Raw genomic sequence first — 24101 nt, 5'->3', positions numbered from 1 at the left:
TTATACAACAATATGAATATAATGTATATAATGTATGATTTTACAAATGTTTAACCCTGGATGAGAGAGAGAGAGAGAGAGAGAGAGAGAGAGAGTGAGAGAGAGAGCTGCGCCAACCTCCGCTGCTCAAGTAACGAGCGAGTTTGAGAATGTAAGAAGTAGAAAGTACAGATATTTGTGCTCAAATGTAACGAGTAAAAGTAAAAAGTCGTCAGGAAAAGAAGTACTCAAGTAAAGTACAGATATGTGAAAAATCTACTTAAGTACAGTAACAAAGTATTTCTACTTCGTTACTTCCCACCACTGGATAGATGTATATATGTCATGTATTGAAATGATAAATGAAAAACGTTTCACTTACTGATCTGTGACACTTTCACCATCACGGGGCCGGACCTCTTCTCGGCCGCCATGTGCCACCTCCCTCCTCCTCCGGCGCTCTTCCCTCCTTTCTCGATGAAGGCCCGCACGCGGCAGGTGTACTCCCCTCCGTCCTCCGTGCTCACCCCCCTCACCCCCAGCCTGAACTCGCCGCCTCCCGTCCGCTCCAGGCTCGTCTCGCCGCGCGTCCCCTGGGCGCCGCTCGCCGACACGTTGGCGACCACCACCCCGCTGCGTTCCATGGTGACGAGGTCGCGGTCGCCGGCCAGCCAGGTCACCTCCAGGGCGAGGGCCTGCAGGTTGTCGGCGGCGACGGAGCAGAGGAGGGTCAGCGTGTCGCCGGGGGAGAGGAGCGGCGGCGTGGAGGGGGACGTGGCCTTCACACTGAGGGACTGACCTTGAGAGGACAGAGACAGAGTCAGTTACTTCACCCTGAGGTGTACAGGCGAGATAGTGCATCATCAAGATCAGGAATTAACAAACAGTGACGTGGTGGTAGAATATAAAACATCCCAACTCATTAGCAGCAGAGTGCAGTAAGCAGAGGACACTGGGTGGCTCCGCTGAAATATTAATACTGCATTTATTAAGGTATTCTGACACGACTGATTCTAAAGTGTTATAGTCATTATTTAAATAAAAATGATTCATCTATTGGTTCCAACAATTTTTTATTGCTAGAACACAGCGTTTTCCTCTGACGATGCACTCGATGAAAATAACTATAAAAAAAGCAAAGAATGGTAAATTGTAAATTCTGATTTATTAGATGTAACGAGGATATTAACATTTGGATAAAGACAGAAAACCCTCAGAGGTGATGTAACGTCAAAGCGGACAAGATACACAAGCTACATATTCTTAAAAGACAATCCAAGTAGTCATCTATCAATGTCAGAGACGAACTTTAAAATCCTCTCGGAGAAAAGGAGTCCAGCGAATTAAAAAACGACTGTCACTCTTCTCTTGTGTATCTTCAACCCAACAGTCGGATCAGCGGGTTTGGATTCGGTCTCCAGCAACAACCTATGCTGCAGTATGTGGTCAGAGAGGCTCTGTATGGTGTCTGGGAGAGGACAAAAGAGACAAAGCCCGCTCTGTTTGACTTTTCTCATCCTCTTTACTCAAGTCAGTAAGTCAATATGAACTGACCGGGTCCACAATGGACCTGGGACCGAGACCTCTGTGTGTGTGTGTGCTGCACATCTCTGGTTTCATTACAAACCACTGGGTGTGTTTTCTAACACTTAAGAGGATACGGTAACACAGAAAGATATAAGATATGGTGGCCACAGCAACCACAGTGAATGAGAGAGAGAGAGTGTATGGGTGTGTGTGTGTGCAGGGGCCTCTCTCAGGACAGAATGAGACAGAAAGACGGGCAGAGAGGGTCACAAGCCTCTCGGGACTCGGCTAGAAAAGTCTCACAGAAGAGAGGATGCAGTTTAAAAGGAAAAAAAAGCCATGAGAGAGAGAGACGACTCTCCCACGTCCCTCCCTCTCCTCTCATCCTTCATTTTCTTCCCATATCCAACACAGTGGCAGGGAAAACGGCAAACACATGCAGGGAAGTAGCCTCTTTTTATCAAGAAGCCAGAAAGTGCCACTTGAAGATTATCCCTGCAGGAAAAATAATCCACAAATTCTAATTTCACTGCAGCTATCAAACCGTTGCTACGGATATGCAGGGAACCTCCGAATGCCACGTTTAAAGAGGGACTTATTACAACGTTACACCGATCCAGGGGCAGGTTGTGCTATTTTCGGCTCGTCTCCATGTCTCCTAAACACAACCTGGGGGGGGGGGGGGGTGAACGCTAGCTTGTCTAGTGCTGGAACAAGAGCCTCTGGGTGGTGAAAAGCCACCAGTCCTCTTTCCCTTCTTTGTCTTGCATTAACACTATTAATTAAGTTTATTTTGGGATTTGATCCAGAGGCACAGAGGGTACGAATCGCAACCGTTATGTGACTCAGAGTTTTCCTTTTCAGGGTTTATCACCCGCTCACATCTTTTTCAGGTGCCGCAGACGGGAACTCCGATTTCTAATCATGTGCAAGTGACTTGTTATTTTTAAGTGTGATAGAGAGAGAGAGTCACCTTCCAGCTTTACATGAGTTTAATCACCCTTGGTACAACAACAGGAAGCTGCCTTTCAATGAACAACGACTTTGTGAGGATGTCAATCGATGAAAATGAAACGCCCGCACCTTCCTGAATCTTAAACCTCCAGTGCAAACAGTGCGGTGCAGTCCCATCTGTAGACTTCACATAAAGATGGACGACATGCTAGTTCCTCTCGAGTGAAGCCGAAGAGGCTCGAGTTTATCCTTTGAGTTTGTTACTAAAAATTGATTGAATTAAAGTTGATTTGAACTAAAATCAAACAGAGATGTTTCTTACCTGTAGGAATTACTTTAACAGTCCCCATCTCTTTCGTGTTCTCCACGATTTTGATCCATTTCCCACCACTCTCATGAGTCCACTCCGTTCCGTTGCATTCATAGGTCCCGCCGTCAGACGTGGTCACTCTCGATATCACCAGGTCAAACTGTCCGTTCTTCCCAGGGACCAATCGGATGCCTCCGTCGGCGTAGCGCCGGGTGAACTTCGGCCCGGTCACCACTCCGCCCTGGGGACCGAACGTCAGGATCTCCTCCGACGTGGCGCCGCTCTTCAGCGACCAGGTGACGGACAGGTAGGTGGGCTGGGTGAGCGTGCGGATGACGCTGCAGGAGAGCGTGATGTCACTGCCCTCCGGGACCTCTGGGGGCGGGGTCTGCGGGGTGACGCTGAGAGTGTTGGGAATGACTGGCGGGAAGAAAGAGAGGAATACATTAGTAAGACTGTGGAAGAGGAATATCACTGAACACAAACTGAAGACTATGTATATGGAGATAAAGATTAATTCAACGTGAGTTGAGTTTTCTCTTGTCTTTTCTTCCTTCCTTTGCATTTTAAACAATTAAATACTATAATATATGTCACACAGTTTTAATTGAGGTTGCATGCTGGTTCAATCTACATTTGGACATTTTGCAGAGAAGCTGCGGATACATTTGGTTTTTATATCTTTCATTTTACAACAACACTGAAGCTAAACTCTTTATTCTGGTTGATAATCAGCAGAATATTTGCATTTTCCCTCATTTTTCTTCATCGTCTATCCCTGGAGGCTCATCCCGATCTTGTTTACTGCAGTGATCACTTTACAAAAAATGTTTATTTTTGGGCGGTAAAAAAAAAAGAGAAGGAAAATCTGCAGAACACAAAAGCAATGACACTACAACATAATCAAGGTAAAAACAAAAATCTAAAAAAAAACCTTTCCAGGCGCTGTTCAACATTCATCTTCTCCACCCACCCCACTCCTCTGTGCTTTGAAGCAGAGTGGGGTAAATCTCTGTTTACATGTGGGGTATGAAGGAGCCTGAGAGGAACGTCTGATTAAAAATACTGATGCGGTGAAATGGAAGTTCATGCAGAGAAAAAAACTAAACATCAAAAGGACGTTAAAAGGAGGGAAATGGGACAATTTCAGCTCAAGTAATTATTAAATGCACATATTCATTGGGCGGAGTTACAGGATCCTAAATAATGATGACGCCTCGTATTTCCACAACATGCTACATTCTAGTGAACTAATGAGCTCCTGTGATTAGACAAATTAAAATGTGTAACATCAGCCACTAGGAGACTCTCAATAAAAACATTTTGATGATGTCATGAAGCAGCGTGGGACCATGGGAGTTGCTGTCCTCATAACGACTGCTGATGAAAATCTACCTGATGCCACAAACCTTTTGGATAATGTCTCAACGAAATATATAAACCAGGTCTAGTCGTTTTTGTTTTTATAATTTAACGTAGTTTGACGAAGCTCCTGCATGGCGCTTAGTGTCAATCGTCATAACGACAACAATCACAGTTTCGTGCTTCCCAGGAAGTAGATGGGCTAAAGGAAGCTGCCTCTGCCTCCTATTTCATATTTACATGATTTGATTGGCTCTCGCCTGCTTGAGTGTTTACACAGGATTTTATTGGGTTCTGTTCAATTTCTGCATTCATGGTAAATGAGCAGGATTTCAATTAAAGCCTCCCAATGCGAAAGACAGTGAGGTCTAGGTTAATGTCCGGGGATTCTTTAAATCAACACAGAGTGGCTCTCAAAGTGTTGCACAGAGTGGCTCTCTTCACAAGGTCAGCGGCTGGAGGAGAGCTGAACGAGCAAACATACTGCACCAGACAAAGTCATAAATTTGTGATTGATTGTGTGTGTGTGTTCATAAAAGTTAATGACTTGCCGGCTCACACTCGGCACAGTAACCCCTGTCACACCGACACATTTACCTTCAGTGTTTGTTTTTGCTCTGATAATGAACAAAGTTCCTGCTCGGCCCTGACGCCCCGGCCTCCCGGAAGCGTTTGGAGTGTCACGTCCGAGCAGGTCTTAACAGAGCAGCGCTCGCCGTCGCTTTGTTTCCTCCCTCGCTATGACTCATGCAGCGGGCGGGGGGGAGGCGCCCTGCGAGAGGAGAACACTGCCGCAGATCTTTGCTTTCACGCCAACAGCGATGAAATAAGGTTTTACCCTCGGCTTTCCACGACAGGGAAATTAAAGAAAAAGACATTAGATGCTTTGATGAATGGCATCTGCAGCGGAGACACGGGGGGTTAACAATAAAACTAAGTGGCAGCCTCAGATTGGTTTCGGGACGACTGCTGAACACATATTACTGTCTCAGTTTCATCATTATCACCGACTGGTTTTGATCCTTTTTCATATAAAAACACGAAATCCCACAAAAAAAAACTGCACAATTTGAAAAAGAGCTGGGTGTGTCCTCGTGATACAAACCTTACATAACTTAAGATAATATTCGCTCTAAACTCTCCAAGTTTCATCCCAAAATACTTAATACATAAATAATGAGTGATCCGGTTTGGATGCTAATTGTCGTCGTGTTACAAACGAGTCCAAGCGGCGACAGATGGCCGGGGATGAGGAGTTCGCAGCTAAGCATTGTGGGAATTATACTGGTGCCACATTTAAATCCTGTGGGAAAAAAACGATTTGTATGTATTCAGAAGAACAAACCGCTCATCTCATCTGTAGGTAAATAAAACTTAATAAACAGTGGCTGACTGTTTTTAGCAGAAGTCAAATGACTAATGTTAGGTCACGAGGCAAAGCCACGCCACCGGATATGATCCCACTGAAAGGTTTTCAGGCTATAACGCACGATTAATCCCAACTTTATCCATGGTCACAGGGTTTTTCAATATTAATTTATTTTTCTCCACCCATTCTATTGCTAAGCTGAGCCAGCAGTCGACCTCAGACCAGAAGACACATGTTATCCCCTCTAAACCAAAATGACCGAAAAACAATTCCCCTTAATAACCTGCCAATTCTGCCCTCCCCTCTCCCCCCCCATGGGAGAGACTGCTGCGTGTGCAGGTGAGCATCCTCTAGTTAGTGCTGCAGAATAAATCACAGGGTCAGCAGTAAGTTGAAGCCGCCTGCTCCTGAGTGGACGGGACCCGAAACAAACAGGAGGAGGTCGGAGCAGAGACCTGGTGATAGGTGCACAGCAAATACCGGCTGGCGTGGCATCGACAGACACCGCATTCGACGTGGTGACTGTAACCTTTATCTTGGCCCAGTGCGGCTTTTTAAAATTACATTTCTTTACATTTTGGAGAATCTGCATCGTAAAAAAACCTATTACTTTGGCTGCTTTAAGTCGCAGTGATCCCCGAGGCTGTGTGATGTCTGTGTAATAGACATCGGCTTCAAAGATTTCTTTCGGTGGAATTCCTGACGTGTGTATATATATATATATGTATCTCTACAAAGTGAGGCTATAAACAGGACAGTAGTGGACACTAATAAGACGTGCAGTGGACGTCCGAGCACACAGTGGTGCTGAGGGGACGTGAGCGTCTATGACAGATAACAAAGGCAGGACAAATAATCTGCGTTTTGCTCTATCAATTAAAATTAGCCGGAAAGGAGTTTTCAAATCCTCAGCGACCTCCACTTCTCTTGTTTCTTACATAACCGAACAGCCTCAGTGGAGCTATGGAAGCTCACTGTGTGTGTGTGTGTGTTTTTGTGTGTGTGTGAAAGAGAGAGAGTGTGTGTATGAGCGCTGACGAACGAGGTGCACAAGTCTCGACTGGTAAAGAGCCTCCAGCTCCGAATCTAACTCATCATCTCTGTTAACGACTGACTGTCTCGTGTACATACACACACACAAACACACACACACACTTCCCATACTGTATGCTCCACATATACAAAACACAATCTCTTTCACACACAAACAGAGCTGCCTAGTTAATTCAGGTCTAAATTTAACAAGGTGTCTGGGGAGGCTCACTGGGAAGCAGCGGAACATGATGGTGCATTAGGAGCTAACTAACCTGCTGTCAGACAATCCCTCTTTGTGACTGCATCCCTCACATTTCAGAAACAACACACACACTCGGAGTAAAAACAGAGGGACTTGTTGTGTTTTGAGCATCCTGCCTCTTCTGGGATCGGGTTAACAGCGGATTTAAACGAGCGCTGTCGCCGAAATGCGCGTTTAATTAGCAACTGAATAATTATGGGGGAAGAAACCCAATTAAATTCAGAAGAAAATGCTGAGCACGAGTTTCGTCTGTTTCGCCCCGTTTCTTTGTCGGAAAATGAAAAATTTAAAGTGTACACAGCGAGTTCTGAGGACGATGGGAGGAACCAGAGAATCGTTTCTGGATGTGGATTCTGTCTTTAAACAGAGCAAAGGATTCCATCTATTGCTTTTAGTGAATCACAAGTGCCAGGCTCAATAGCATGTGTGGCAATATTTCAGCAATATTAATAAAAACCCAACGATTCCAACAAAAGGAAAGGATCTATTGAAGAGTGGAGGACGTCCGCTCGTGGTGACTTAATCATGATTCACGGTTTTACTGTTAGAACTTTGTTAAGGGCAGGGAAAGATAATGATCTGGTTAATTATTAAAAAGTCAACCCTGCCTCAAAGCACTTTTCGGTTTTATGATATTAGAGCCATGACAGTTAGTTTGTTTTTTAGTAATGTTTTCAGGAGAAGAGGAAGTGCTGCCTTTTTTCTCTTGTATAATTATTTGACTTGTCTGGACAGTTCAATTCTACTAAAACAGGATGAACTGGTTTTGTTGCTCTTCAGCAGCTGCTCCCATAGACACATTAGGCTCATATTCAGGTTCCTCTTTTCAATTAGGGTTTAAATGAGGCTCTATTTCAAAATATGCAGTCTCGAAGCGCCTCGGACTGTCTGAAGTAGATTGTTTCGTGATCCAACAGGGGGCGCTCACTGGTGTTTGAGGACCACTGTCTTCTATTCCGAATTTTGACACCGAAGAGACATCAACTGGTGCTTTTAAGTTGAAATCTATTAGATTCCGTATCAAAACTTTTCAGGTACTTTGAGTCCAAAGTACACAGTCGATAAGTTTATAGTGATAAGATCGCATTACTAATTGTTTGACCATTTCCCCTCCTCTTTTTAATATCCCCCTCTGGACTGTTTTCCTTTAAATGTCAGACGATGGTATTTATATTCTGTGCTCAGCATTTGTGCCTCACGTTCCAAATCTGCGTCTCCCTGGTCTTCACTTGACACAAGCCAAGTTCTCCCACCTGACATCTGCTCCCCACCAGGAGTGTGTTGACATGTGCACCGAGTGTGTGTGAGTGTGTGTCAAAGCCAAATTTACGACTATAATCATCTAAACCCAGCCGGCGTGTGTGTGTGCAGGAGAATATATACATGGTCTGTAGGGCATTACTAAGTCATGGGGATGGCTGTTAAATGAACCAATGAAGCCAGCTAGCTTCACACACACACATATACACACACACACACGTCACACACACACACACGTCACACACACACACTCCTCTCCCGTACCAATGAGCTGGACCTGAGCCTCGTAGTTGCCGCTCATGACGGAGTCCGTGCTCGGCGTCTGGCACCAGTAGAGCCCGGCGTCCAGCGCCTTCACCTCCGCTATCTTCAGATCCATCTCGTTGTCGCTGAGCCTCTCCACCGAGATGTCGCCGGACGCCACCCGCTTGCTGAACGACTGGTGGGAGTAGGTGGCGTCGAAGGTGGAGATGATCTTCAACTTCGGCGCGCCCGCGTCCCTGGACATCACCCACTCGAAATCCTGCCGGACAGAGAGGGATCATGACCGACAAGCAAAATAGCGTATCAAAGCAAATTGTATTTTGATAGCCCATATTGACTTCTTTGTTAGAGTTCCTATAGAATCTATTGCTACTCACAGTTATTCTGGATGGAACTTAAAATTTGCATTAAATATCAAGGGATTTATTTCCCATTGAGATATGATTTCATGATCCATTTGCAGCTCTTTGCATGTTCACTGAAACTGTAAAACATGTCATCCTCATATTCTCATGAGAAATAAACAGCTCTCTAACTGCAAGGACTTCTGGGACCTCAAGTGGGATGACAACGCAGAAAAAGCTGAACCTTGTGGTTGATCCGCGCATGAAAATAGTCCCCAACCTAGACAAGCACATGGTTTCTTTGGAGTTGTCGTTTTGTTATTGACATCTTTCGGCATCATTCAATAAAAAGTTGACAATCACCTGCTCACGAGGTCCTGAATACTCTTTGACTTCACATCTGATGGAGACCGGCTGACCCTCCACCCGGATCAGGGGACCGGGAGACACCTTCACCACTCGGGCCGAGCACCCACCTGCAGGGGCGAGGGAGAATGTGAAAGAGAAAAATGAGACTTCAGCTGGATTTGATGGACGATGTATTGAAATCTCGACTTTCAGAAAGCAAAACCACCCTGATCTATGAGCCACAGCATAATCTGCTGCATAAAAATAGAATTTGCAGGATGAATAGATTTTATTCAGTTATCATTTCGAGGGGAAATACTTTATGTGCGTGTTCCATTAGGAGCAAGATGACTAAACAGACAGACTGTGATTCATCATCACCGGCCAGGTTTTATAAATGGGACGTTAAGGGATGACGTTGACAGATTTGACAAACACGCTCATAAAAATGAAAAGTCGCAATCTTGGACACGACGTCCCGGTTGCAACATACGAAACAGTGACACACACACACACACACAGGGCTTGTTATAACTTGACTGAACGGTATCGATGGTGACAAAGATGCTGCCAGATCCTGAGCAGCACACACACACACACACACACACACACACACACACACACACACACACACACACACACACACACACACACACACACACACACACACACACACACACACACACACACACACACACACACACACACACACACACACACACACACACACACACACACACACACACACACACACACACACACACACACACACTCATGCCCGAGAAAGAAAACAGCCTCTGGTTATCTATGGCAGCTCTCCAGCTGATCTCAAAGACCCCCTCCCCTAAAAGAACAGCGGCACACAGAGAGAGCAGGTCTCTCTCCTGACATTCCAGCTGCATGAGTGAAGCATGTAGCAGCACGGCCGGCAGAGCTCGCAGCCGGTTGGTTCACCGACGCTGCCGCTTCCTGGTTCAGGCTGCAGGACGTCCCCCCCCCCTGACCCGACCCACAAGCTGAAGGTAAAGAGGAGACGCTACACGCTGCTGGGGATGTGTGGAGGTAGAATATCAGCAACCTACACTTGAGCTGCTTGTTGGCAGGTAATCAGTGAGGAGGGAAAAGCAGAGCCGGGGGTCCGACCTTCACTACGAGCAGGAAACTGTCAAGTGGTAAAAGTTGGCATCGAATACGAGTTCAGATTCGGATCCTTATCGCTGTCGGTTACAGTTACACCTCCGTGCTAAGGATTCAACCTTTTCTCATCCGATAACAAATTCCCATCACTCGGTCCTCCAGAAGAAACGGGCCAATCCCATAACAGGACTCTCGTTAAATGTAAAAATACAAACTGTCCTTCGTCATAGGAATGGACGACATGACTGCAACATAGGAGTAAGAGACCTCGCTACGTTTTGGGAACTGAACTGTGTCTTCATGCCAAGCATCAGAAAGTAGTACAATCATTTTGGCAGCAGACCCTCGGTCACATTCTAAGTGTTATCATCCTCAGATTGAATGTGACCCAATTCAAGTAGTAATTCTGCAGCGTTTCAATTAGCCGAGAGTCTCGTGCAGAAACATAAATTTCTTCCTCGGAGCAGAAAGTCTTCACCTGGACGGAGGAAGAGCTTCATAAATACTCCCCGTGCTCGTGAGGTCCGGCGATACCCGAGCGGCTCCATCAATACTTGAGGGTTTTTTGGCGGTTGGCCTGGAGTTGTGTGTGCACGCCTGCTGAGTGTGCGCTTTTTCTGCTTTAGTAAGTTTAGTTTTCTGCTTCGTCACAAAGAAATGAGTCCCACACAAAAAGATACTGTATGTTGCCGTTTACGATCCCCGACAGGAGATAAACCAGAGACGGGTCGCTGGTGACGGATTGTTTGTTTGTCCGACTGCGATAATTTAACGGTAACGGCGAAGAGAAGAAGAAGAAGCTACGACGCCAAACAAGAATAACTCTTTGAGTTTTATGACGATGCGGCTGCCATACCTCAAGCTAATGGAACAGAGTGGTTTATTCAACTTCCAGTGCGAGGTGTCTGAGGTTCTTCTCCGCTGCTGAGTCATGAGTTTAACAAGGTCTGCTTCTTACCGAATTCAAATCGCTTCCTCGTGTACATTTTTCAACATGCAAAACGCGTCTCATGCAATTTATCATCCAACTTAAGGTGAGACAATCTATCGCTTCCTTTCCGCTCTTTGCATTTCCTTCGCTAAAAGGATGATGGCTCCATTCGTCACTAAAAATGAGAGACTCAAAGTTGCTGGGCCAGCAGCAGCAACAAAGATATGTGGTTTTTAAACTCGATTTCCAGCCGGCCTGTTCGTCGCTCCTGAAACAAAATACTGCTCGGCCAGCAGAGCCTGAAGGCAGAAAGGAGGCGGGATCATCCACTAGAGTCACATCAGGCCTGAACTTTGTTTCTAAGTTGACATCGTGGAGGGGAATTGACAGCTGGTGTTGAAAAGAAAAAAAAAACACACTGTTCACCTCAACTGTTTTCAGAGCGAAAGAACCCGGTTGACTCTCAGTGAACTTCCCCGTGACGTCTTGGCCGGACCCAAAAGTCATTAAATATTTCTCAAACATAGAAGAGGGTGAGAGGCTTTTGCACGACAGAGGCGGACCGCAAAATGAAATAAATGTGCTTTTAATTTCAAGTCGGGCGTGCATAATCTGTGCAGTTACCTGAGCGTGCATGGTTAATATAATGTGTTTAAAGCTCCCTCGTTTCATTTTAAAGGGTTTAAGTTCAGCAGGAATAAAATGCACATGCCTCCTTCAATGTGCTAGTATTTTCATCATTTTACCATCAATCAGGGGCGTAGCAACAGGGCAGGCTAAGAAAGAAATTGCCTGGGGCCCCCGAGCTAAGAGGGGGGCCCCAGAGAACAGCTGTTTGCAACAATTTAGTGAGAACCCCCTCAAATTCTATGACTGGCTGTGTCGAGACAAGGCCCCATGCCACTTTATGCCAAAAGCTTCCCAGTTTTCGCGGCCCTGTCAAAGACAAGAATGTCTATATGCCTGTGTATGATGGTGGGGGGTTTGCACTCCAACCGTCCCCCCCTCAGCCAACAATAGGTGTCTCTCAGCTCAACACAAACAAGTCGTCAGGCCTCTTCAGAGCTGCCGCATCAAAACAAAAATGGAACTTCATGAGGAAAACTGTTAAACAGGTTGCTCAGGCTCACTGGTTTTGACACTGTCAGTTCACCTGGGAAATATCCTTGAACACGAGCAGTTCTGTGCTGAGGGAAACAAAACATGGTTACGTTGGGAGGGGAAGACGAAGTGGAACCAGGAGGTTTTCGACCTCTGGGGAGTCTGCACACGAGTTTGATTTTATTGGAAGCACGAGAGTCCGAGTTGAGGGGAAGCACTTCTGCCTCTGCAGCTCCAGAACACACGGCACCTCAGGAGCGCCGAGCGACATCTGATCATCTTGCTCTGCTCTAATTTAAGCCAAGTCCCTCTCTCTTTCTCACTCTCAGTCTCACACACACACAGGAGAGAATCCACTGTTGTGCTCACAAACATATGGCAACCTCAGCAATGGTAAGCCCTGTTTAACCTTGTTTGGCCCGGAGGGAGAAAGGAAGCTGCTGAACAAGCCTGGGTTTGTCCCAGACTGAGGTAAAATCCAGTCTAATGACTAAGCACTGGTCCTTTGGTTCAAAACACGCTGGTGATCAGACACACTGGTTTCACTCTGGTAAGGACACAATTCAAATAATAAGCGTGATCATGATGGACGGCTCTCGAGTGGCTTGTTATGGGACCTTGATCACCTCATGATTGGTCTTAATCCTATCTTGCAAGTGATGAGGCAGGAAGTTATGTTTTTTACTTCTATTCGAAAGTTTGTTTGTGGTTGGTTTGATTGTGAACAGGATTACACAAAAACTTCATCACAGATTACCACGAAACTTGGTGTAAGGATGCGATGTTGGTGCGGGAAGGGATCATTCATTTTTGGCGTGGATCCTGGTTCGGGTCTTTCCTTTTACTCTTTAACTGTGCAAGAAATCGTGTTTTCAACATTTTCCTTGATTTCTCGCAGAATAATTCATGGGTCTAGATGAGTGAGAGCAATTTGGTGCAGATCAACATAAGAATCTGGCTCCAGTAGATGTTATTGTTGTTTCATAGGGCCTCATGCTTTAATTAACCTTAAGGCAGAATATTAATTAACAATCCCTTTAAATGACAGACTCACATTGGCTGAAACACAACTGAGCAGCTGTTACAAAACACAGAGGCAGTGCATGTAAGAGGGAAATAGCTGCAGCTCGCCCTCACAGGGGTGGGGGGGAGACTTCAGCACCAAACTCCTTTTACCAACATGGCATTTTTAGCATTTTTCGCCTGTCGCCACACGCAGGAACGTCTGAGTGCGATCAAGATGCAAAGTGTCAATGTCCTGAACCAACTCTTCAATTCGGCTACATTCACTGAATCAAATAACACTTGTTTTCCACTTAAACCCACTTTTTAAAACCTGCTAAACGTGCCTCTGCTGCCACAGACATGCACATAGGTTGGTGGCAGCTTGGACGTGAAGGAGTTGGAAAAGTTTAAAATGGATTAAAATCTAGCGGTGCTTAATGGATATGACACACGCCGATGTGACCAGCGGATGTTAAAGATCTGAGAATTATTTAATATGGATTTAATCGACGCGTGTATTTGTGCTGAAATGCAAATAAACTTTAAATTGGCTTGTTATTAAGTGAAGCGTCGGGTGGACAGGAGTTAATTGGCAAACAGCGATTAAAAAAGGTTTCTTACCGAGCGTGAACACACAGATGATGAGTGTGAGAAGAGAATAATCCATTTTCCTCCCTCGCTTCTTACACTCGTTCTCCTTTTTCCTTCACTTTCCTCCCTCGGTCCCTTTGTCCGGAGAAAGACGAGTGCTCCTCTCCCGCTCCACTGGAACTCTCAGATGCGTGTAGTCCCCGCACCGCACCGCACACCGGGCGGAGCCGCGCAGCAAAACGGATGCACACCGCGAGTCCCTGGATCCAGTGATCCGGATCAAGACGAGATCACGTTTACACGGGGGCCCACAACACCGAACCGGTTTACTGCTGGTGTGTGTGAGTGTGTGTGGGAATGTGGGTGAGATATGAGGAGAGAGAGGGAGGGAAAGGGAGGGAGAGAGAGAGAGAGAGTGGCCGGAAGTTAGGTGAGTGTCTGGAGGAGGAGTGGAGAGAGAGAGAGGGATAGGAGAGAGAGGGAGAGAGAGAGGTGGAGAGAGAGGTGGATGTGAACCTGCCTCTATCATGTCACATGTTTCAGTGTCTGATGGTTTAAGTCACATCTCAGAATCTGTTACTGTGTGAAATATCAGAATAATAAGAATAAAATATGCATTTTGTATTTGGAGATAGCGACAACATTCGAGTTGTGATTCTGGGAAATTTTTGTGATGGCCCTGAGGTGGAAAACGCAACGACGAGCCACAAAACATCACAATAAAGAAAGAAAAATTAAAAAAAACACAAGTGTATACAAGAAAAAACAAAGGTTAATAATAAAAGACAACAGTAAATAGGAAAACACACCAACAAATGATAAAATACAACAAATAAGACAACGCAACGATGACTTGTCTTATCTTAAAAAGCTTGTACTGAAGGTCATTGATGCTACCACCGGGTAATGTTTGTCCTGGAACTTATAAACACACATACAATGAAAGCTATATATTCTGGGGAAAGTGAATATTTTAATTTTTATTTGGCATGAGAATGGTTCAGTTCACATGAGGATGAGAAACCGTATTTCACTGCTTCCATCTCCTCCTGCTGCAGGCTGCCGTCTTTAACGAGGCTGACACAGTCGTGTTGGCAGCTACTGTCCTGTGGTCAGACCCACGCTGGGTATTTACACAGGCCGGCCGGGTGGGGTCAAAGGTCACCGCTCAGTCAGCCTCCGCAGGCGCAGAGAGGGGGCGTGGGAGGAGCTGAGAAGTTTGGGTGTGTAGCCTTGGGGGCAAAGGTCGAAACTTCACGGGTCGATTATATGGCTAATTTTCCCTGTGTGTGTGTGTGTTGTCGACTATTACTGTATGTGGCGTCTGCTGACACATAGCATCTGTTCAAACAAACACACACACACGCACACACACCACGCACACACACGCACACACACGCACACACACACACAGTAGTCTCAATGACTTAAGAGGACATTGCATTAATATCCGTGAGATTTACTCTAACCTTAACCTAACACTAACCTTAAACTAAACTTTACCTTAATCTGAACCTACCTTAAACTAAACTTTACCTTAATCTGAACCTAACGTTAACCTCAACATTCACATAACCTGAACCTATCTTAATCAGGGTTACTCCTTATCTAATTCTTATCCTCATCTAACCTTAACCTAAGCCTCATCTAAAGGTAAAGTTACTACTTGCTTAATCCTAACCCAAACATAACCTTAACCTAATCTTAAACGAAACCTAATTTTAAAACTGAATGATTTACATGACGTTGTCCTCTACCATCAGTAACACCCAGACCACACACACACGCACACACACGCACACACACGCACACACACACACAGTAGTCTCAATTACTTAAGAGGACATTGCATTAATATCCGTGAGATTTACTCTAACCTTAACCTAACACTAACCTTAAACTATACTTTACCTTAATCTGAACCTACCTTAAACTAAACTTTACCTTAATCTGAACCTAACGTTAATCTGAACCTAACGTTAACCTCAACATTCACATAACCTGAACCTATCTTAATCAGGGTAACTCCTTATCTAATTCTTACCCTCATCTAACCTTAACCTAAGCCTCATCTAAATAAAAGTTACTACTTGCTTAATCCTAACCCAAACATAACCTGAACCTAATCTTAAACGAAACCTAAATTTAAAACTGAATGATTTACGTGACGTTGTCCCCTACCATGGTTAACACACAGACCACACACACACGCACACACACACACACACACACACACACACACAGTCTTATCTTACTGCCATTACTACCCTGTCAGTTATTAACCAGATCACAGGTTCTCGCTTGTGTATCTGGTTTTAATAGAGCAACAGGCTTTTATTCTAAACCACAGACCACATCCTCAGACAATGAGATTAGGGTTAACCCTAACCCACTGTCACAGTGAGAATCTGACAGAGTCACAATACTCTGGACCTCACCTTTTTCGGCATGAATTTTAATGTTCGGTCAAAGCTGTAAAGTGTATGAAGTGTCAAACTGTTTGATTCAACTGCAGCAAATCCAGTGTGAAAGGTGTGTGAGCTCTGGTTAAGCTCCCATGATGCATCTGCACGGTTCTCTGCAGTTATTAAGTAGGCAGAGACATGTGATGTCAACATTCAAATTTACTCTCCCTGCTAAAGATGTTTTACATTTTGATGTCATTCATTGGTCGATTCAATTTATATTTTCCATTTCTTTGCATTCCTGTTTTGTTTTACACTTCTTTGTATAGATGAGGCCACCATGCAGAAGTCCATTGAAGAAAAAAGGAATTAAAGGTGTTGTTACACGCAGGTACACATGGGAATAAAGGTCAGGACGTCTTTACGTGAGAAGAATCAATAGTCTCATCGTACTTATATGAAATACAAAGACTATTTTCCTTATTTCTAATTAAAAATATTTCAAACAAAATCAAGCCTGAGCTTTGTGTGACATCGGTCAAATTCTAGGAGCTACAGCGTCATCTAGTGGTAGCAATAGACCAATACAGAATCCTTTTTTCTTCTGAGCTTGAGTGGATAGTTAACCCTATGCATCTTCACATTTTTTTTTAAAGTTATCCATTCATCCATCCACCCATCTTTGCATCAATCCATCCATCCATGCAGTTACAATAATCTGTGTAGAACCAGTTTCTCCTGCAGAAGCAAAAACCTTGTTAATGAATCCCAGTGGGAAATTGCAGCGTTCCAGCATATAAGTCGCATTAATCATAAAATAAATGAGCTACATAAGAAGCAAAACACAATAAAAGCCATAATGAGTTTTGCATTTTACACACCTCCCTAATATTCTCCTCTTGTGAAACAGTTTTCTGACAAGGGCACCATTATTTGCAGCAGTGTGTGTCAGAAAAACTGTTTCTGTTTTAAAACTGCGGGGAAAAGATCTGGTCGAAACACACACACACACACACACGCGATAATAATCTTGCACTCTGCAGCAGCATCTGTACCACCAACCCTCAAAACCACACACACACATTTTTGTTAAAAAGACAGGATATGGGACTGACACATGCACACTCTTCTTCCGCAGTGAAAAAGGTTAGCTGCACAAGTGAAGGTGACGCAGTTTGAAACTTTTCAGCCGCTGTTACTTTACTGGAAAAGTCACAGCATGTTAAACAGCATTTATTCAAAAGACCTCACCACACAGTTTCTCAATAAAAGTCCATCATAAGAAGGAGGTACAGGTGTGTTCAGAGACATAAAGTACATTTCATTAGAAGAGTAATTTTCCTGTATTTTTCAAACTGAGACACAGAAATGATACAAAACAGCAAAGAGAAGATAGGATTTGTTTTAAATGTACGTTAAACCTGCTGTGACTGTATCTCCAGAGAGAAGATGACACAGAGAAGAGAATAAAAACGAAAACAAATATTACACTGAGCATCTAATATAGTTCTGAAAATGAAGAATTGCTTTTTAAGGTAACATTCGTACATAGAATAAATACAGAAAATAACAAGGGAAATTAAGAAAAATAGAGAGTTTGAGTTAGCAAACCTCTTTTACTTTTTGAGATTATTTGATAAAAAACACATCCTGATGACATCATGGCGCCAAAAACAGTGACGGGTCATCTTCTTTGACACTCACATCACGTCACACTCGCGTCCTGGGAGTCTTCGACCTGGGTTTAGGAAGAGGAGGAGCCTGCTCTTCATCTCCGTTATCTGCTCTGGCGGTCTGAGGAGACAGGAAAATAAAACCTGATTGTATGCTTTACTGGTAATTAGCCACTGTTATAATGTTATCTGATGAGGCAAGTGCGCAAACGCCACCAGCTGTTGCACATCCCTACATGCAGTGGTGTGAAACCTCCACTTGAGCCTCCTACCTGTGCAGGTCTCAGGGGGCTGGGCTGGGGGGGGGGATTGGTGGGGGGCTCTGGGGCTTTGGGACGCTGCTGTTTGGAGCGATGTTGGCGAGGACCAGTGTGGCCGGCCGGTTGCTGCTGCTGCTGCGGCTTCAGGTGCTGGTCCTGGCCCTGGTGGTGGCCCTGGTGCTGGCCCTGGTGGTGGCCCTGGTGCTGGCCCTGGTGCTGGCGCTGGTGCTGGCCCTGGTGCTGGCCCTGGTGCTGGCCCTGGTGCTGGCCCTGGTGCTGGTGCTGGCCCTGGTGCTGTTGACGACGACTGGCAGGATGGCCATGCTGAGGACATTGGTGTGGCTGCTGCTGAGGGTCGGCCCACCTCAAGCGGAGCTCCTCCTCATCTGAGCATTAAAAGCAACGATGAGTCCAAATCTTTGAATTTCTTTATCTTTGGCAAACATTTATAAAACCGAGGGATATTTTCTCCTTTAAACCTGTGCATTGGATGTTCACGTTTTCATATTTCAGCGGACGATGGGGTCATGCCAGAGTTTTGAGGATTTAGGTGCAGACCATGTATCTCAGTTTCTAAGACACACTCAACTTTAGCTTGTTACCATACCTTAAAGTGTGTAACACCCTATTGACTTAGTACAGAGGCTACATCCAAACTACAGTGCAGGGGGTCATGTGATGGGAGCCTGACGAATCAACAAAGTATATATTGTTACCGAGACGACCCAATAAGCAAACTGTTGCGTCTACGTCATTATTTCTAAATATCTCGGTTCCAAAACGCACATTTTGTCCAAATAGCTCAATTTTCATCATCACACTTATCAAGTGTACTGTGTGAAATATTGTTCATTCTAAATTTGATCACAAACTAAACAGTCAACACAAACGTACCCTTCGTCTGATATCTTTTTTTCCGTTTGGCCCGGACACAGCAAACGATGACGATGATTGTCAGCAGGAGAACGAGACCTGATCAGGATGGAGAATAACAGCGATTTGATTAACACATGTCAAAATCTAAAATTGCGTCAGTTTTCATTCTTATCAAGTTAATTCCACAGTATTTCCACTCAAAACATACACATATATCACAATACTGAAATGTTAACATGGAACTACACAGGAGAGCAAACCTACCTGCACCACCACCCACACAGGCCCACATGACCCACATGTTGTCGAGGAAAAAAGAGGAAAAAGAGCCTGAAGGAGGAAAGATGGGAAGAAAAGAACGTTTTTTTAGTCAGTTTAATAACTATTTTTATTCAAATGACTATATTCGTGTCAAGGGGTTCGAGTGTTTGATGGACAGTTGATCACATTTGAGGTGGTTGTGTTACTGTAAAAACCCAAGTAGAATAAATGAAAAGGCTGAAAGCAACACACACACACAAATACACACACGCACACACACACACACACACACACACACACACACACACACACACACACACACACACACACACACACAGAGCATCAATATTATGTCCAAATAGTTTGATAGATGCAATGATCTGGAAAGAAAAGTTAAAGAATTAGGGCTGGATTGAAGAAAAAAAACCCTGAGATTTCGAGAATATAGTCATAACATTAAAAATAATTAGGAAGTATTAAAGAAGAAAGTCATAATATTACAATAATTAAGTCGTAATTCAGAAGAAAGTTGTAAGGATACAAGTTGGAGGATGAAGTCGTAATATTTCAAGAAAACTGTCGTAATTCAGAATTAACTCGTAATATCATGAGTAAAAAGAAATGTCCTTTTTGCAGAAAATAACCAGCAAGGAGAACTTGTGCTCACCGGGACTTCCATAAATATCACACAGTCGACCACAAACAACCATATCCCCCAAGAAAGAACAAACTCAGTTTCCTGCACAATCTTCTTAAACTCTTGCTACTCATGATAACGTGGAGCTGATGAGCCAGAACGTTAAGCATTTCTGTATTTGTGAAACTTGTTGTACAAGATTCAGGATCTTATTTCCCCGTGGAAGTGGCTCTAATATACCACAGGATAATACTCACTATGGCAGAGGCCCGTTACCAGGTTACTGGTTTTAGTGCCGAGGGGGTTGGATACTTTGCATCTGAAGGAATCTTCTCCAACATCTTTGAGCTCCAGCATCCAAATTTGAGTGGTTGGTTTTTTCTGCTCTTTTTCATTCCGCAGCCAGGCAAACGTGAGATTCTTGACCTGCGGGGTGACAGATCATGAAAGGACACATTAGAGGATTATCATGAGAATTTCGAATTATTAAAGTAAACAAATATGGGTTTTTATTCCCATTTTTATTTGCAAGATGCTCCACATGACTGTCACTGCTCCGTTTGCGCTCACCTTACCAACGTCGCAAGTCAGTTTGACTTTCGACTGCTGGAAACAGGTAGCATTCACTGTAGGCTGCGGGGCACGATCTGAGTCGAGAAGAGTAGATCCATCATGATTCAAAGTGGTGCTTTTTATGCAGTGTGAATATAGGGTTAGGGTTAGGGATGAAATATGTTGCAACTTACCAAATACACATAAATGCACGGTCTTTAATTTTGCTGCTGATTCTCCATCCCCTGTGTAAACCTCTGGGCGGTATTCCCCCCCGTCGGCTGTTGTCACATTCCTCAGAGTCAGGGATCCATTTGGAAAAATATTATCTTTGCTCCCTGTGACAAACCTGCTGTTACTCAGGGTTTTTCGATCCACAATGAGTACAGAACCTAGCCACCACTTCACTCTTTCTGTGTCTTTCAGCTGGTGCCCCAGAGGCACGGCGAAGGCCTCTCCTCTTGCGGCGTTCTTGTCGCATTTTGACTCTTTGGAGGAGAGAGACAGAAATACAACGGAGAATGAGACAGGGCCGTATGAACGCCCCCATAACCGTTTTGCAAATGTCAAAGCTTCATTTGTGGCCTACAGTTGCTGCAGTGTCCCTCACACCTAAAACCCATGAGAGAAAAACACACACAGAGGCAGCCAGAGGAGCATAACACAAATGGTACAGTCTCTGGGGAACATGAAAGTCACCATCAACATCTACAGCACACATTTTACGGTTCAGTCTTTAAGGAACAAAAGAGAATAAGCTTATATGAAGTGAAGAGTTAGAAAATAAAATGTTTAGTTTAAAATATATTTAGAATATGAGTTTCAAAATCAGGTTTAATGATTTTGTGACTTGAAGGTGTCTTTCTTTCCCACTCCTCACCCTGAACATCTTTGTAACTCTGGTGAGTGGGGGTAGATCAGTTTAAAAGACTAAAAAGAAAATTTTAAAGAATTCTAAGCAGAGTTTGGTGGTGTTGTTAGAGCAGGTCATATCCACTGTGTTTCCGTTCAGGTACCAAGCAGTTGGACATTGATAGAATTTGCCTTTTTAAAACATCTACACAAAATTCATGTCAATCCGTCAAACAGCTGTTGGTAATGGTGTCGGTCGCCAACTGTTCTCGGCAGAATGGATGATTTAAAGTTACGAGAGAGTTAAGTATTTTCCGTGACATTGACTCACAGGATGAACGTATGTCGCCAGGTCAAAATGGAACAATATAACAAAAGACATGAACCTTAGTTCGGACCTTAGTGTGACTTTTTCACACTACAAGTGTGAAAACACCCTGACTGGAAGTTAAAATATGCCTTAAACTAATATATTAGTAAAGATACAACAATTCTCTGCCATCACAAGCAACGTTTATATTTTTCAAAATAGGAGAAATTAAATTACTTTCACAGAAAAACAAGCTGATATCTATAATTAAAATAATAAAAAAGTTGCATCATTCACTCGTGAAAATGATCTTAAAACAACAATTAACTTCCAGCACTCGCTCACAGTTCTTTAAGATACTCTTTGCTTCTTCAAGTCCGGATCATGAAAGGAAGTTGGTCATAACCGCAGAACAGACGACAATAGCAGGAAACAACAGACAAATGGTTGAAAGCTTCGAGTCAGCGATTTCACATCTCTATTCTGACCCTCTTCACAAAACTGGCTCAGCATCAACACCCAGCACCGAGACGTCTCAACACTTAAACTGCGTCTTGAGAGTTATGTTCAACAATGTGTTCGTTCAAGCACAAAATGTTTTCCTTCAATGCCTGAATAAATATTTAATATTGTCTGGAGTGCTTGAAAATGTAAAAATATTTCAATGATTTCAGTAATTTGGTTTATATCGTCCATCTTCACGAGACACGTCTATAACCTCAGTTTCAAGTGATAAAAGGTTTAACACTTTTAAACATATAAGAACTTGTGTCTTTTTTTTTCATGTTTTCTACGCTCCATTCTTAACGTGGATTTGTCTGTATTCACGTTTTAATTTCCTTTTGATTCAATGGCTAAAATCGCTGTGTTGCTGGAACCAGTCCCATTAGAAACGAGACTGTGCTGCAGCGGCGGCGCTAAGGGCCATTTCTTTCTGTCCGAGTCGGGTTTCGAACTCGCCGGCGTAACCAGTGATAACTATGGCACGCAAATATAGACTGAATATACAACAAATCAGAGCATCACACAAATGAAATAGAGAGTCCTCATCGTATTTTATATAATTAAATATCGCGTTAGAAAAACCAACAATGTCATAACTAATTTTATTTCACAAGGAATAAAGAATATATATTCAAAAGAAACCTCAACCTTGACATTGACCCTGAGCTCCCTTTGAGCAGCTGCATTAAAGTCTTTAAAGTGTTTTTAAAAATTTTGGCCAATTTTCCTACAACTTACAAACTACAGGTTTTGAACCTGTGAGGAAAAACCAATAGAAGGATGTTAAACATGTATATGATGTTATACATGATTCGCAGAACAAATGGGGTTGAAAACACTTACAGAGGTATATTAAAATCAAATATTCTTTGTTTGCTTATGGAAATATCACAAAAAGTGAAAGTTAAAAAAGTAGCAGTCGGTTTGAAATGTTCAGCGAAAGGAGAACAGGATCGAATCTATTAATCTGCTCCACACTAAAACGACTCAAACTGTTCAGTACCTGTGGAGGAGATGACGGAGCAGAGCAGCAGCAGCAGAGGGATTCCAGAGACAGCAGCCATCTTCATTGTCATCCTCATCATGTTCGGCTGAAAAGAAGAACAGCCGCTCTGCATTATCAAGGTTATTTCCTGTCAGCGCGCGTTTTGATCATATTCATGCGTGTACGTGTGCGTTCTTATGGTTTCTAAAGGAAGTGATCCAAGGGGCCCTATTTGCTTTCATCGTCACAGCATGAAACAATGCTAGTCTACCTTTACTGCTTCAGAGACTAAAAATACAATCTGTGACCTCAATTTAAAAATCATCACAACATTATCCCAAATAATTACATTTTAGGTCATTTATTGTTTTAGATCTCAAAGAATAAAATCCCACTGCGTTCTTAATTAATCTTTTTAATTTGGGGTCACAGAATCTATAACAAGGTTTCAAACAATTGGTTTATGTAATCTTTTCCATTTGCTCCACACTTACTGCCCACGTTCACACATAAAGGGAAATTCAAAAAGTATTTTTAACAAGTTTCCTCTTATAGTCACAAAATGTCAAACAGCAAAGTCATGAGCTACCGACTTATAAAAAACAATCTTTAAATTTGTGTTTCATAATTAAATAAAGATGTTTTGGTATTTTTCTCTGATGTTTGAAATGTTTTCCCCAAACACTATCCCAAAGGTGAAACGCTTTAACTGAAATGTTTCGGCCATTGTGATAAACGTTTGTCTCCCAGCAGCCAGAAGTTGAGAAAATGCACGTTTACGTAGAAGAATAAACATCTCACCTCTGAAGCGCTGACCTCACCCTCTCTCTCTGACTGCACTGGAGGCCGGCGTTGACCTAGAAGCTACCTTATCCACTTCCTTTACACAGATAAGTGGCAGGTGTCGTTGTGTGTTGCACTCGACGAATGCAGGGGAAATGTGGAAACAGGTGGAAACATGTAGCTTTGATTAACAGCTTGTGGTTCCCTATCATATCTGAGCCAGT

The 24101-nt window shown here is 43.6% G+C and overlaps 1 protein-coding gene and 1 pseudogene across 1 annotated transcript in view; both read right to left on the bottom strand.

Annotated features, from left to right (window-relative positions):
• The window catches only part of ptgfrnb (prostaglandin F2 receptor inhibitor b), a 45093-nt gene extending 31044 nt beyond the window's left edge, over nucleotides 1–14049 (bottom strand). The window contains exons 1-5 of the mRNA XM_061067370.1: nucleotides 13810–14049; nucleotides 9030–9142; nucleotides 8323–8581; nucleotides 2783–3190; nucleotides 362–778 (exon numbers count right to left, since the gene is read on the bottom strand). Of these exons, the coding sequence (XP_060923353.1) occupies nucleotides 362–778; nucleotides 2783–3190; nucleotides 8323–8581; nucleotides 9030–9142; nucleotides 13810–13855 (1243 nt within the window). The 5' untranslated portion in view covers nucleotides 13856–14049. The remainder of the gene's footprint in view (nucleotides 1–361; nucleotides 779–2782; nucleotides 3191–8322; nucleotides 8582–9029; nucleotides 9143–13809) is intronic.
• Nucleotides 14050–17358: 3309 nt separating this feature from the next.
• LOC132996998 (uncharacterized) lies at nucleotides 17359–23348 on the bottom strand (annotated as a pseudogene).
• Between the last annotated feature and the right edge of the window lie 753 nt (nucleotides 23349–24101).

This window comes from Limanda limanda, chromosome 23 (genome assembly GCF_963576545.1).
Source record: "Limanda limanda chromosome 23, fLimLim1.1, whole genome shotgun sequence".
In the NCBI taxonomy this organism is placed as follows: domain Eukaryota; kingdom Metazoa; phylum Chordata; class Actinopteri; order Pleuronectiformes; family Pleuronectidae; genus Limanda; species Limanda limanda.
Note: the sequence above shows the minus strand (reverse complement) of the source record. Positions and strands in the feature narration are given on the sequence as shown.